At 41.3% G+C, this 15093-nt stretch overlaps 2 protein-coding genes across 2 annotated transcripts; both read right to left on the bottom strand.

Annotated features, from left to right (window-relative positions):
• Positions 1–988: 988 nt before the first annotated feature.
• On the bottom strand, positions 989–4935 carry LOC101103472 (protocadherin beta-18-like). Its single transcript, XM_015096088.4, has one exon. It carries the CDS (start codon positions 4722–4724, stop codon positions 2334–2336), a length of 2391 nt encoding a protein of 796 aa, XP_014951574.2. The 5' UTR covers positions 4725–4935; the 3' UTR covers positions 989–2333.
• A 165-nt stretch (positions 4936–5100) lies between these two features.
• Positions 5101–14886, bottom strand: LOC101102310 (protocadherin beta-14). Its single transcript, XM_015096087.4, has one exon. It carries the CDS (start codon positions 14715–14717, stop codon positions 12318–12320), a length of 2400 nt encoding a protein of 799 aa, XP_014951573.2. The 5' UTR covers positions 14718–14886; the 3' UTR covers positions 5101–12317.
• Positions 14887–15093: the final 207 nt, after the last annotated feature.

Here is a 15093-nt window from a genome sequence, read left to right as displayed (position 1 = left end):
CTTTGAGGAGAACTTAGAAGTGAAAGGACACTTAATGATGATCGGTCATCTTCATCTTGTAAAAATAACAGTACAAGCCCATGTGATTTATCAAAAGTCTCTCCACGAAACAGAAGGAATTCCTCTACATATGCTTTTAAATTCTATGTACCCTATGTGCCAGAATTGTGGTTTCCATTGTTTGAATCGCAAAAAGGAAAAAGCTACCATTTAAGTCCAGTTTATAATACCTATTATACATAAGGTCAGAGAATTAGGATTTTATGAAACTTTACAAACTATGTGAAAATGCATATGAGGGCACTTCCCATCTCTCTTACCCTTCTCTTTTTCCCTAGCATTGGTCATTGTCTTATAAAGCAGGTATGTACATATTTGTTTCTTTTTTGTGTTATCATTGAGTTTGAGAACTTTGTTTTGTTCACCTTTACACCCACTAACATTGAGAACAGTTATTGGCAGAGCATTCCTGTAGATGCTCAACCAGTATCTGTTGACTAGATCAATGAATCAGTTCAGTTCAGTTCAGTGAATGTCACAATTGTAAAATTCTGGTGGATGGATTCTCCTCCTAATATAGAAGTCACCAGCTTTGCTGACATTCTGCTTCATTATATGAGCTGTATAAACAAGGCAGCATGTTCTCAAATGGCTTTTTTTCTATGCTCTTATGAATAGTAATTTGAAATAATTCAGAATGGCATAAAATGTTTTTTCATTAAGTGGCAAAATGCCCTGGTTCCTATAAGCAAAGGAATATATTATAATAAAGAAAGAACATAATAACAAAGCTCTAGTGAATCTACAAATAAGTTGTACATCTTTTAAGAACACATTTTACATTGTCAGTGTTTTTGAATATCATTAATGTCATAATGGGCTTCTTCCCAGGTGGCACTAGTGGTAAAGAACCTGCTTGCCAATGCAGGAGACAGAAGAAATGCAGGTTTGATCCCTGGCTTGGGAAGATCCCTTGGAGAAGGGCACGGCAACCCACTCTAGTATTCTTGCCTGGAGAATCCCATGGACAGAGGAACCTGGTGGGCTACAGTCCATAGGGTCGCAGAAAATTCTACTGTGGGACCTATTATTCTACTAGGTAAGAAAGAATTTTTCTAGGAATTTCTAACTTCTGTTAAACACTCCAAAAACCATTCAGTTTGGAAATATCCATCAATTCTTTATAGACCCTCAGAGACTACTACTAATATTCTACAATCTTTGATCCTAAATAGTACATTAATATGAAAACCACTATTTTTTTTAACATCTCAAACCAATAGTAAGGTCCAATCTATGCAAGACTACCTAAAAATGCTTTTGACAAGGGGAAAAAACAATTTGTCTATTTTTAGAGGGAAATTTATTAAAATATCACATATTTGTTTCAAAAAAAACTCAATAGAGAAATCGTACTTGAAAGAGATCAGAAAATTCACAACAAGGTTACTCTTTAGGCATTTCCTTTCTTCTTATCTAAGTAGATTGAATTTCGGTGCTTTTTTCATGTATTTAGCCATCATGACATAATTTTCTTGTTAAGTAATAGGCTATTTTATACTAGTTTATAAAGCCATTTTTTAAAGCAGAGAAAATGAGATTGGTCAAGCTTGTATCAGTAATGTCTACCACCTTGTCTGATTATCTGAAATCACAGAGGGAGATAAGTCATATAAAATAAACATGGTTGCAACAATATACTATTACTGAAGAGAGAAGTTTTCTGAAAAAGGTAGGGTGGGATAGACACTACAAAAGGGACCTATTATTTAAATATTTTGAAATAATCTAATATTTCAGTAACATTCATATATATTATACAGAAGGTTGATATAAAGAGAGCAAAAGTCTTATTAAGTATAGGAGAAATTGTAGTCTTTTCCATTTAATACAATTGTGAAACAAAAACATGCATTTTGCAGACATTTCTCCATTAAAAAATTTAAGACAGGTAGGCATAATATGATTCAATAGATGATATAATAATTCATTATATTTTATGATGCCCATCTCCTAAGTAACCACAGTATCAAAAAATTAGGAAGCGGTTTCTGAGCAACAAACAGAATGCATCTGGAGTCATCTTCAAATCAATAGTGTTTGATGACAAAAAGCTGAAAAATTGAACAAATGTTTGTGACTTTGCACTAATGAAGTTGAAAGATCTTTCCATCAAAATAGAATAAAGAGCATACATATGACTATATATACTCAACAAAAATTGCTAACCTTAACTAGGAAAATTAAATCAGCAAAAAAATTCTATATGAATCTAAAAGCGAATGGAAAGTGTATTTTGAAAAAATTTCCAACTCCAATAAACGAATAAATTCCTAATTGAATCCAAAACCATTTAGAATGTCTGAGTTTTCTTCTACATTAATCATGGACCCCCGATGATTGGAGGCAACAGACTTCAGAACCTTGAACTCTCTGGTCCCAGTTCCTCCGGTCAGACACACCTCGTACTGGTAGCTCTGCGACAGAGTCCCCGTGCCGCTGACGTCCACCAGGTGGCCCGGGAAGTGGCCCTCGGGCACCGGGCAGCGACCCGCCGAGCCCGCCCCGCCCCTCCTGCACAGCCGCACCGCCACGAACACCAGCACCGAGAAGAGGAAGAGCGACGACACCGACGCCAAGGCCACCACCAGGTAGACGGTGAGCGGGTCGGCCGGCGCCGCGGCCGCCGCTTCCGCTTCCGGCGGCGGCAGGTAGGGCTGCGAGAAGCCGTCCACCAGCAGCACGTGCAGCGTGACGCTGGCCGACAGCGGCGGCTCGCCGTTGTCCTTGACCAGCACCACCAGCCGCTGCTTGGGCGCGTCGCGCTCGCTCAGCAGCCGCGCCGTGCGCACCTCGCCGTTGTGCGCCCACACGCCGAACAGCCCGGGCTCCGTGGCCTTGAGCAGCTGGTACGACAGCCAGGCGTTCTGGCCCGCGTCGCCGTCCACCGCCACCACCTTGGTCACCAGGTAGCCCGGCTCGGCCGCCCTGGGCACCAGCTCGGTGCAGGGCGCCGAGGCGTTCTGCAGCGGGTAGAGCACGAATGGCGCGTTGTCGTTGGCGTCCGCCACGAGCACGCGCACCAGCGCCTGGCTGCTGAGCGCGGGCGAGCCGCGGTCGGTGGCGCCCACGCGGAACTCGAAGGCCCGCAGGGCCTCGTAGTCCAGGGACGTGAGGGCGAAGAGGTGGCCGTTGTCGGGGTTGATGGACACGAGGGAGGCGAGGGGCACGGGCGGGTCGGAGGGCGGCAGCAGCGAGTAGGTGACCTGGGCGTTGGCGCCGGCGTCTGTGTCTGTGGCGCTGACGCTGCCGATGTGCAGGGCGGGACTGTTGTTCTCGCGGACCCACAGGGTGTAGGAGGTCTGGGTGAAGGCGGGGGCGTTGTCGTTGACGTCGGACACCAGCACGGTTATGTTGTGCTCGGTTTTCAGTCTGGGAGTTCCCATGTCAGTGACCGTGATGGTTATGATGTACTCGGCTTTGTTCTCTCTGTCCAGTGGGCTCTCTGTTTCCAAGGTGTAGAAATTCTTGAAATTAGGCTTCAAGAGAAACGGAATGTTGTCCTGAATTGAGCAAACCATCCTCCCGTTGTCTCCAGAGTCTTGGTCTCGGAGGCTAAAAACTGCGACCACCATTTCAGGCGATGAATTTTCTGGTATGGGGCTGGTAAGAGATGTTACGACTACTTCTGGTGGGTTGTCATTTACATCTACAACTCTAACTAAAATTACTGATTTTCCTGAAAGGCTCCCACCGTCAATGGCCTGAATATTTATTGTGTAAGACTGAACTAATTCGAAATCCAGAAACGCTTTTAAACGGACTTCACCAGAAATTGGATGGATTTCAAATGTCTTCTGTATGTCTCTGGAAACGTGGGAAAATGAGTAAGATAGTTCTCCATTTATTCCTGTATCTAAATCTGTAGCAGATACCCTGACGACCAAGAAGTCCAGAGGGCTGTTTTCTGGTATCGGAACCTCATAGACGGACCTCTCAAACTGTGGGGCATTGTCATTGATATCTAAGACCAACACACTCACCAATGCAGTTCCAGACCTCGGTGGAGACCCGCCATCCAGGGCTGTAAGCGTTAATCTAAGTTCAGGCTCCTTTTCTCGATCCAGAGGTTGGTCCAGTAACAGCTCTGGGTATTTTCTACCGTCCTCACTGTCTTGCAGTTTAAGGTGGAAATGAAGATTGGGATTTAATGTGTAGTTTTGGACACCATTCTTTCCTACATCCAAGTCCTGAGCGCTATCCATTTGGAACGAGGTTCCTGGAGCAGTGCTTTCTGAGATTTTCAGAAGTATATGTTTGTCTGTGAACGTGGGAGTGTGATCATTTATGTCTTCAACCCAAAGCTCAGCCCGAAAAAATTGCAAAGGATTTTCAAGTAATACCTGGAAATGCAATATACATGGCTCGGTAAGATCGCAAAGTGCCTCCCGGTCCGGTTGCTCATTTAAGAGCAAGTTGCCAGTCTGCAGATCCAACCGCAAGTGTGGTTTATAATCATCAAAGATGACTCTGGCCCCCCGTGCAGCCAGGTCTTCCACACCCAAACCTATGTCTTTCACCACGTTGCCTATAAAGAAGCCGATCTCGGTTTCCTCTGCTACAGAATATCGCCAGGTCTCTGAACTCACCAAAGACCCTCCCAGGAAAACAAAGAAAAGCAGCACTTGCCTTATCTGCTGAGGGTTTCCTTTTCCTAGCTCCATGGCTCCGTAGTCAAATGCCTTTCTGCGGAAATATTTCAATGCAATCTCAAACAGCTTCTCTCATCTACCAGCATGAACCTTTGGGAGCCTGTAGACTTGCAGTTCTGTGGCAAAGGAGTTTCTGGCTCCCTAGCTTTCTCTTGAAAGCCTCTTTTAATCACTAGTTCTCCCGCACTCCCAGTTCCAAAGGTTCACGGAAACCAGAGCGTCTGATGGTACAAATATTTTCCAATGTTGTCCTGCAGCGCCACCACGCGACTCTACAGATTCTCAGGTTTTAAATATAGTTAAGTAAGTTTGAGACAAAATATTAATTTATCCTGTTTGTTGATAATGCAAAAGGTATTTTCTCCTGTATTCCTATATTTCTCCTATATTTCTTTTCTTTTTTCTTTGTAGTATGTGATGCTGTTACTTTTACATCTTTAACACAATAGACTACAATCACTAGAGCTGTGGTGGATATAAAAAGCGTATTTAAGATATCATCCCAAGCTCAGATAAGTTATGCTTCCTCTGAAGACAATATATAAAACAACTAAAAATAGTTAAGAGGACTCTTTTATGTAATTGACTTAGTGAGCAAGAGTTTCCAAGAAAAATTGGAAATGGGACCAGAGATCTTAGTCTTCTCTAGGTATCGGCAAATACACTTCAAAAAAATGATAAGGATAAAGGCATGCACTGGAAACTGAACCTGGTATATGAAAACAGTTGTTCAGGGGAGGCTGGACAATACTGGCTGGGTAAATGGTACTGTTTATTTAGGAATACTCCATAAGTGACCTACCTGGCAGCAGTAGAAAGTAAATGCACATCAGTATTGAATAACGTAAGATATGTCCAGTTTCTGTCAACATTTTTAAAAAGTTGAACAAACTGGAGCCCAGTTTAGTTGTGGAACTGAATTCTGTTTTGTACACCCAAGCCTTTCAGACATAATTCTATATATTTTATTCCTCCATTCATTAATTTGTTTGGCAAATATTTATTGAGCATACACTTTGTGCTAGGCATGGTGATTAGTGTTGGGGTAGAATGGGAAACAGACAGACATAGTTTCTGTCCTGAAAGATGGAGGCAGAAAAGTGATCACACATTTAAAATAGAGCATAATGAATGCCATGATAAGCAAAAGTTCATGCTTGTATAAGAGCATAAATGAGGGTCACCTAACCAGAATTTTACTTCCTTCTCCATTTGGAAGTACAGGAAAGACTTTTCTGGAAAAAGTAAATTCTGGTTTGATACATTAAAAATGAGTATGAGTAATCCAAATAAAAATTGGACATGGGCTAAAATTTCCAACAAACTAAAAACATGGTTGTACAGATCCAAAATGAAAGAAGTGTTTTGGAAGAACTGAAATAGGATCAGTATGGCTGAGCCATAGAGCAAGAAGAGAGAAATGGTGAGATTGGAAAGATCAACAGATAATTTTGTAACACATGCCAAGGTATTTAGACTCTACATAAATAGAAATGTGAGATTATTGAAAGGTTGTAAATAGAAAAGTGACATGACCCAGTTTTATTTTTTAAAAGATCATCTTGTTTCAGAGTTGATGATAAATCACAGAGGAGTAAGACTAAAGGCAAGGGACAGATTAGAAGTTGTTGCATTAATACAGTTAGGTGGTATTGCTCTCATCTACAAATGCAGTTATAGAGTTGTATTAGGATAATAAAGATAAAATATGCAGTATGTGGTGATTAAACAGAGTAGAATAAGAATGAGTAAAAGTAAATGTACTTTTTTTTCAGGCTTCGGGAATTGGGTGAGTGTTAGTTCTGTTAACTGATAGAATGAACACAGGAAGACCAGAAGGCATACGGATAGAGCTAGAGAAAACAGTTAGTTTTGATGAAGGGAAAATTTTAATGTAAAACATGTTGAGTTTGAGGTGTCCATAGAGCATCCATATAAATTATTACATAAATGATCTTACATTATATAAAGGGAGGAAGGAGGTTTGGGCTGCAGAGAAAATTTGGGACTTATTGATCTGAATGGTGACTGAAGCCCTTAGAGAAATAACGTAAGTTGTAAATTAAGAGAAGTATGTTTGAATTTGTGATTTTAGAGATGCAGCTCTAAAAGACTACTCTCTTTAGAAGTGGTCATGGTCATATAGATCTACTAGACTTGGGAAGAATTGGATGTCACTTGAGATGAAGAGAGAGAGTAAGTCAAACTCCTGGACTTAGGACTGTAGTAAGGCAGGGACAGAGGAAAACTGTAAGAAGTTGTCTTTGAAAACTAGCTTTACCCCACTTCTCTCCCATGATCTTGATTAATTTAAAATCAACTGACATCCAGTTAACTTGATTCCCTCATTTGATAACAAGCAAAGACTATTTAGGCAGGAAGGTTTGCTAATTTCTTTTAGCACTTTGAAGGTAGTTTACTTTTAAAAAATTTCCGTTGCTACTGTTGAGAAATTGTCAACATGGAACATAGCTTTCAGTCTATCATGTGTTTAAAGATGAAAAGTCTTTTTCCTATGACTTTTCTTTTAAAAAAAATTCTGCTTTTTTCAAATTTCACAATGGTTTCCAGGTATGGTTATCTTTTGTTTATCCTGTTGGGCTTATTTGGGTCTCTTGAATCTGTGCACTTATGTTTTAATTAATTCTGAAGAATTCCCAGCCAATTTTTTTAAAGATTGATTTATTGGCTGCACCAGGGTCTTCATTGCTGCATGCAGGCTTTCTCTAATTGCAGCAAGCAGGGGCTACTCTCTAGTTGTGGTGCTTGGACTTCCCATTTTGGTGGCTTCTCCTGTTGAGGAGCACCAGCTCTAGGGCGCAGGGGCTTCAGTAGTTCCCTCTAGCAGCATGTGGGATCCTAGTTCTTAGATCAGGGATCCAACCTGTGTCTCCTGCTTTGCAAGGTGGACTCTTAACCACTGGACAGCCAAAGAAGTCCCCCAGTCATTAGTTTTTCAAATATTGCCTCTGATCCAGTCTTTCTCATCTCTCCTGGAATTCTGGATAAATATGTTAAACTTGTTTACTCTGTTATCCTTTTCTAACTACCTCCCCCATATTTTCTATCTTATTAACCCTACGAGCTGCATGTGGGATATGTTATTTTCTGCTCAATCTTTTGCTCCACAAATTATTTTGTTGCATTTAGTTTTATATTAAACCTTTTATGCAGTTTAAAATTGTATCACATTTTTCATTTATAGGAGTTCCATTTGATTCTTTCCTAATCTCTCACAATTTATTGTTTCTTGTTCCCTGTACATTTTAAAGTATATATTTTATTTCAATTGAAGTTGTTAGCTTATTATAGATATAATGTGTCTGATAATTGAAACATCTGAAGTGTTTACAAATTTGAAAAGTGAAACTGTTAGGCGCTCAGCTCTTTGCGGCCCCATGCACCATAGCCCACCAGACCTTCTCTATGGAATTCTCCAGGCAAGAATACTGGAGTAGGTAGCCATTTTCTCCTTTAGGGGATCTTCCCCACCTGAGGATTCCCAGGGTCTCCTGCATTGCAGGCAGATTCTTTACCATCTGAGCCACCAGGGAAGCCCATTTGCCAGTTTATTTATTTATTTTTTTGTTCCATGTTTTGCTGGATTTCACTCATGGTGTCATATTTCCTTGTGCATCCAGTTTTCTTTATATTCAAGTTAACATAAAAGTTATTTATATAAATAATTCTAGGCATAAGATGAATAAACCTTCTTTCATAGAAGGTCTCCATTTGGTTCTATCAAGATCTGGGATGACTACTTGTCAACTACCACCGTAAATTAAGTTCAACATTAAAAATAAAGTTCAAGGCTGAAACTGTACACAAGGGCTCATCAATTTCCGGTTTATTACCATAAAGGTGGTAGTTCTTAGGAATCTGAATTTATTGAAGTGAAGGTCCTCTATCAGCTTCTCAGTATGTTAGGCTTTGATTTTCTCCCCCATATACACCATCAAAATAGAGGTTCACATTTCCCAGAATTCCAAATCCCAGGGAAAAAATTTGATTGGGTGTTGCTTTATCTTTCTGAATTACCTTTTAACATTAACTGTGACCTGACAATGTATTAGTGTTTTATTAAGCTATTTTTTCCAGTGGGAGTGTTGGTGTACATAATCTGCTGCTGCTAAGTCGCTTCAGTCATGTCCGTCTCTGTGAAACCCCAGAGACGGCAGCCCACCAGGCTCCCCCATCCATGGTATTCTCCAGGCAAGAATACTGGAGTGGGTTGCCATTTCCTTCTCCAATAATCTATACCACCCTTACTAAAAATATAAAATCTCAAGGATATTGTTATGTCTCAAAATGAGAAGCAAATACTTTGTTCTCATGGAGTGTGGGGAATTGATCTTATTGAGAGGATAGAGAATATGTATATTTTGACCAACTTGATCTGATCAATACTAAACCAACTATGATGCTGCAATCAATTTAAGAAGTGTCTTTGAAGAAATAGTTTTTTTGGTCATTGATACTGGAATAGCTTACACTTCTATCTGTACCCCTATGTAAAATACACATCTTCTTTCCTACATCTGTTCCTTCTTCTTTTCTTCCAATATGTTTATATATTTGTATATTTTTACAAGTATATTATGTATTATATGGATATATTGGTACTGTACTGTAAATCTCAGTCTCTTTTTTCCTTTTTTCTTCCTTTTAAAACATTTGGAATTTATCCATATGATTGTACACATAGTTCACTCCTTTTCAACACTGCATAGTAAAGTGAAGGGAAATGTTAGTCGCTCAGTCATGTCCGACTCTTTGCCACCCGGCAGACTATAGCTCACCAGGCTCCTCTGTCCATGGGATTCTTCGGGCAAGCATACTGGAGTGGGTTGCCATTCCCTTCTCCAGGGGATCTTCCTGACTCAGGAGTCTAACCCCGGTTTCCTGCAGATTGTAGGATTGTAGGCAGAGTGAATTCACTCCTTTTGAATAATGCATAGTGCTCCTTCACAAATATGTTTCACATTTATCAACTGCTTTACCGATGAATATGTAGACAGGCTCCTATTATTTGCTTTCCCAAGATAAACATTCTTATGCACATCACTTTGTAAAGCTATATTAGAATTTTCTGGCTATATGCCCCAAAGTAGAAATGCTAGATCATAAACTGTGTATATTTTTATATTTTTAGTAATACTAAATTTACATACATACTAAATTTCATTAAATATTATTTAAATTCCCTCAAAATAGGGGTATATGCAATTTTCTATGCATATACATCTATGGTTCCATATGATGTTACCCAAATTTCTCATCTATGGGTGTAAAATTATTTTATCATGTATATCATCAACTAATGAGGTTGTGTGTAACTTTGTGTTCTTTTCAGACTTTGTTTTCCCCTCTTTTGAATTACTTTTCTCTTTTGTCCTTTAAAAAACATTCTATTGACTCTCTTGATTTTCTGATTTTTGCTGATCTGCAGGAGTTATCTGAATAATCTAAATGTTAATGCTTCTGAGTTAAAATGTTGCAAGTAGCTTCTCCCTGCATCCCATCTGCTAGTTTATCTGAGCTATCCTCTAGTTTTAAGGTAGTAATATTTGTCAGTTTTTATCTTTAGTGTTTGCACTTTTCAAAATTTATTCTTTTTAAATTGAAGGATAATTGCTTTACAATATTGTGTTAGTTTCCACCATATATCAACAGGAATCAGCCGTAGGTATACACATTTTCCCTCCTGAAACTCCCTTCCACCTCCTGTTTGCACTTTTAAAACCTTGTTTAAGAAAGTGAAACCAACAGTAAGGTTGTAAAGAGATTTTTACTTAGATATTTTCTTTATATAGTGAATTTTCCAGCCAATTTTACTGGAAAAGTAATCAGTCTCTCCCTCCCTCCAGTAATTTTGACATCTCTTTAGTCATGACTAAATTTTCCTATATAAAAGGATCTGACCTTGAATTTCATTCTATCTGGCAGTGTACAAGCTTGTTTCTGAATTATTCAAGTAGAGTATTTTGTTCTTGTCTATTCTTACTCTTATGAATAAGAAAAGTAAGATTTGCTTCTTATGCCTCTGAGAGGTAAAGAGGGTCCAAACATTTTTTTTTTCAGGACTGTATTGCTTAATGGAGAAGGCAGTGGCACCAACTCCAGTACTCTTGCCTGGAAAATCCCATGGATGGAAGAGCCTGGTAGGCTGCAGTCCATGGGGTCGCTAAGAGTCAGACATGACTGAGCAACTTCACTTTCACTTTTCACTTTCATGCACTGGAAAAGGAAATGGCAACCCACTCCAGTGTTCTTGCCTGGAGAATCCCAGGGACGAGGGAGCCTGGTGGACTGCCATCTATGGGGTCACAAACTTAACAGCAGCAGTACTGCTTAAATGTCTAGTTAATAAAATTCTCACAATTAGTAAGTATCTGTTGCAATGCAAAATAAGACCAGTAAAAGCTTCATGAAGCAAAAAAAAATTTCCTAAGAAAATTGGAATTTGTTTTGCATATTTTACAACATCAAGCAAAACTGCATTTTACTACATCATCTAGTCTATAATATTTAATTTTATAAGAGAAATCACAGAAATGTATATGCACAGTAGCTTTATTATCCACACTACATCATAGTTACTAAAATCTCCACTGAACTGTACACTTATAGATTGGAGATATTATGATTTGGAACACCATGAGGCATCTATAAGCCATTAATATAGACCCATCCTTTGTGAACATCTGAGAAAGAGCATAAATATTAAGGATTTTTAATATTTACTTTTAAAAATTAAAAGTGAACCGAGTTCATTTCTTTAACAGTTTGAATTTTCATCTTAATTCTTAAGAAGTTTTTATCTTTATTTTACTTAAGATGACACCATAAACAATCAAGCCATGTAATGAACACTATAAAACAATACAAATTTAAACTGGCAAATGTGGCATATTGAGAGAAAACAAAGCAGCAATGTAAAATAGCAGAACTCCTCCCCTCAAAACAGCATCAATGACAATGAGAAAAAAGGGAAATTACTTAAGAAATCACTAATTTTCAATGTGGTCAGTTTTGTCATAAAGTGAATTCATGAAAAACTCGATATAACAATAACCAAAACAAATAAGGTACCCTACTACTGAATATGGACAGGTAGCACTTTTACCCTTTATGATGAAAAATTTGAAAGGGACGAGTGCAATAAGATCCAATATACTTTCCACCCAGTCAACAGGACTTTTAATTTTTGAAGTCTCTATCTATGCTTTGATGAAATATCTACAAGTAAATTACATATACAGTGACATTCCCTAATACTTTAGAATTTGCACCTCCAAATAATAATGTCATCTTGCATAACAATGGCATTATCACAACAAAAAATTAGCAATAACTCTATTACTATGACATTTAGACCAAATGTACCAAAAATCAGAAAACTATTTTTCCATGACATTATATAGCCACTAATTTAAAGCCACTGAAGATTTTTAAAGCAACTGCGAGGAGAGCATGAGAAATGATAATATATGCAACTACCATCCAACATAAAATATATTACAGATTGGCAAAAAGGGGCCTACAAAAAAAAAGGGGGGTCTATAGTTTGCCAAGAATAACAAAACATCAGAAGTTTAAATTATTTTACTGAAGGTTGAGTCCAAAGCTATTTCTAAAGTTCTCATTTTCCCCTATATGCCTACCGGAGTCTTGGACTGGAAGATCAGGGATAATTGGCTTCAGAAATTTAAATTCATTCGTCCCAGGACCTCCCATCAGACACACCTCGTACTGGTAGCTCTGCGACAGGGTCCCCGTGCCGCTGACGTCCACCAGGTGGCCCGGGAAGTGGCCCTCGGGCACCGGGCAGCGACCCGCCGAACCCGCCCCGCCCCTCCTGCACAGCCGCACCGCCACGAACACCAGCACCGAGAAGAGGAAGAGCGACGACACCGACGCCAAGGCCACCACCAGGTAGACGGTGAGCGGGTCGGCCGGCGCCGCGGCCGCCGCTTCCGCTTCCGGCGGCGGCAGGTAGGGCTGCGAGAAGCCGTCCACCAGCAGCACGTGCAGCGTGACGCTGGCCGACAGCGGCGGCTCGCCGTTGTCCTTGACCAGCACCACCAGCCGCTGCTTGGGCGCGTCGCGCTCGCTCAGCAGCCGCGCCGTGCGCACCTCGCCGTTGTGCGCCCACACGCCGAACAGCCCGGGCTCCGTGGCCTTGAGCAGCTGGTACGACAGCCAGGCGTTCTGGCCCGCGTCGCCGTCCACCGCCACCACCTTGGTCACCAGGTAGCCCGGCTCGGCCGCCCTGGGCACCAGCTCGGTGCAGGGCGCCGAGGCGTTCTGCAGCGGGTAGAGCACGAAGGGCGCGTTGTCGTTGGCGTCCGCCACGAGCACGCGCACCAGCGCCTGGCTGCTGAGCGCGGGCGAGCCGCGGTCGGTGGCGCCCACGCGGAACTCGAAGGCCCGCAGGGCCTCGTGGTCCAGGGACGTGAGGGCGAAGAGGTGGCCGTTGTCGGGGTTGATGGACACGAGGGAGGCGAGGGGCAGGAGCGGGTCGGGGGGCGGCAGCAGCGAGTAGGTGACCTGTGCGTTGGCGCCCGCGTCTGAGTCTGTGGCGCTGACGCTGCCGATGTGCAGGGCGGGGCTGTTGTTCTCGCGGACCCACAGGGTGTAGGAGGTCTGGGTGAAGGCGGGGGCGTTGTCGTTGACGTCGGACACCAGCACGGTTATGTTGTGCTCGGTTTTCAGTCTGGGAGTTCCCATGTCAGTGACCGAGATGGTGATGTTGTACTCTGCTCTTTCCTCTCTGTCCAGTGCTTTATCTGAAACTAGGGTGAAAAAGTTCTTGAAGGTCGGTTTCAGAAAAAATGGGAGGTCCTCTTGGATAGAGCAAATAATCCTTCCATTTTCTCCAGAGTCTTGGTCTCGGACACTAAAAAGAGCCACAAGGGTCTCTGCGGCGTTCTCTGGAATTATCTTTGTAATTGATGAGATGATCACTTCCGGTGGATTGTCATTTGTATCTATTACTTTCACCAAAAGAGTGCATTCTTCGGAAAGACCCCCACCGTCTGTTGCCTGAATATTTATAGTGTAGGATTGTACTACTTCAAAATCCAGTTGTGATCTCAAATGAACTTCCGCAGATATTGGATTGATTTCAAATGTTTTACGAATATCTTCTGATGCATGAAAAAACGTATAAAGTATTTTCCCATAATTTCCTGCATCCAGATCCTTAGCAGAGACGGTGATAATCCAAGAGCCAACCGGTGCGTTTTCCGGGACCTGTACCTCATAGAGCCTCTGCGGAAATTCCGGGGCATTGTCGTTGATGTCTAAGACCTTGATGAGGACCAAAGTTGTCCCAGACCTGGGTGGGTTTCCACCATCAAGTGCTACAAGTGTTAATCTGAGCTCAGGCTCCTCCTCATGATCTAAGGCTCTGTGCAGGACCAGTTCTGGGTATATCTTTCCATTGTCGCTGTCTTGAATTTTAATGTAGAAGTGAGAATTGGGGCTAACTGTGTAGTTTTGAAGACTGTTGCTTCCTACATCCAAATCTTGGGCACTCTCCATTAGGAATGTAGTTCCAATAGCGGTACTTTCTGATATTTTAATAACTATTTCATTGTCAAGAAATGTAGGGGAGTGATCATTTATATCTTTGATGTGCAGCTCAGCCTGAAAAAACTGTAAAGGGTTTTCCAATACCATCTGAAAATGCATCACACAGGGTTCCGTGGAGCCACACATCTCTTCCCGGTCCAGTTTATCATTTATCAGCAAATCCCCAGTCAGCAAATCGAGGTGCAAATGCTTTTCATTATCATCACATACTACCCGAGCCTCCCGTGAAGAGAGCTCCTCCACACCAAGCCCCAGATCCCTTGCCAGATTAGCCACCAAAGAACCGATTTCTGTTTCCTCTGCCACAGAATAGGGCACAGACTCAGGACGAGCCTGAGACAATCCCAGTAAAACAAAGAGAATCAGGACTTGCCTTTTCCGCAGAACGAGTGCCCCTCTGATCTCCATGGTTCTTTGAAGAAACCTCTTTTGTGGAAATTTTTTAGTTCAGCCCTAATTTTGCAAACTGAGGCTCTGATTTTTTTTAAGTTGGAAACTTCTGAAGGCTATATAAACCTCCAAGTCTGTAGGTGAAGCGCCTTAATACCTCTCTTTTCGGTGGGTTGGATGTTCTCTCTTCTCATGAATAATGGAGCCCTGTGCTGTAGAAACACTGTTTTTGTCTTATACTGCAGCGCCACCATGTGTCTCTATGAATTTTTTTCAGTAAAAAATTTTTTCTCTTTGAACAAGTAATTCATCAACTCATCTGGAGTATTTTAAAGCAATCCCAGACATCATGTACTTTTACCTCTAAATACTTCACTAAGTATCCCTAACAGAT

Source organism: Ovis aries, chromosome 5 (assembly GCF_016772045.2).
Source record: "Ovis aries strain OAR_USU_Benz2616 breed Rambouillet chromosome 5, ARS-UI_Ramb_v3.0, whole genome shotgun sequence".
Classification (NCBI taxonomy): domain Eukaryota; kingdom Metazoa; phylum Chordata; class Mammalia; order Artiodactyla; family Bovidae; genus Ovis; species Ovis aries.
This window is presented reverse-complemented; position numbering and strand designations above follow the sequence as displayed.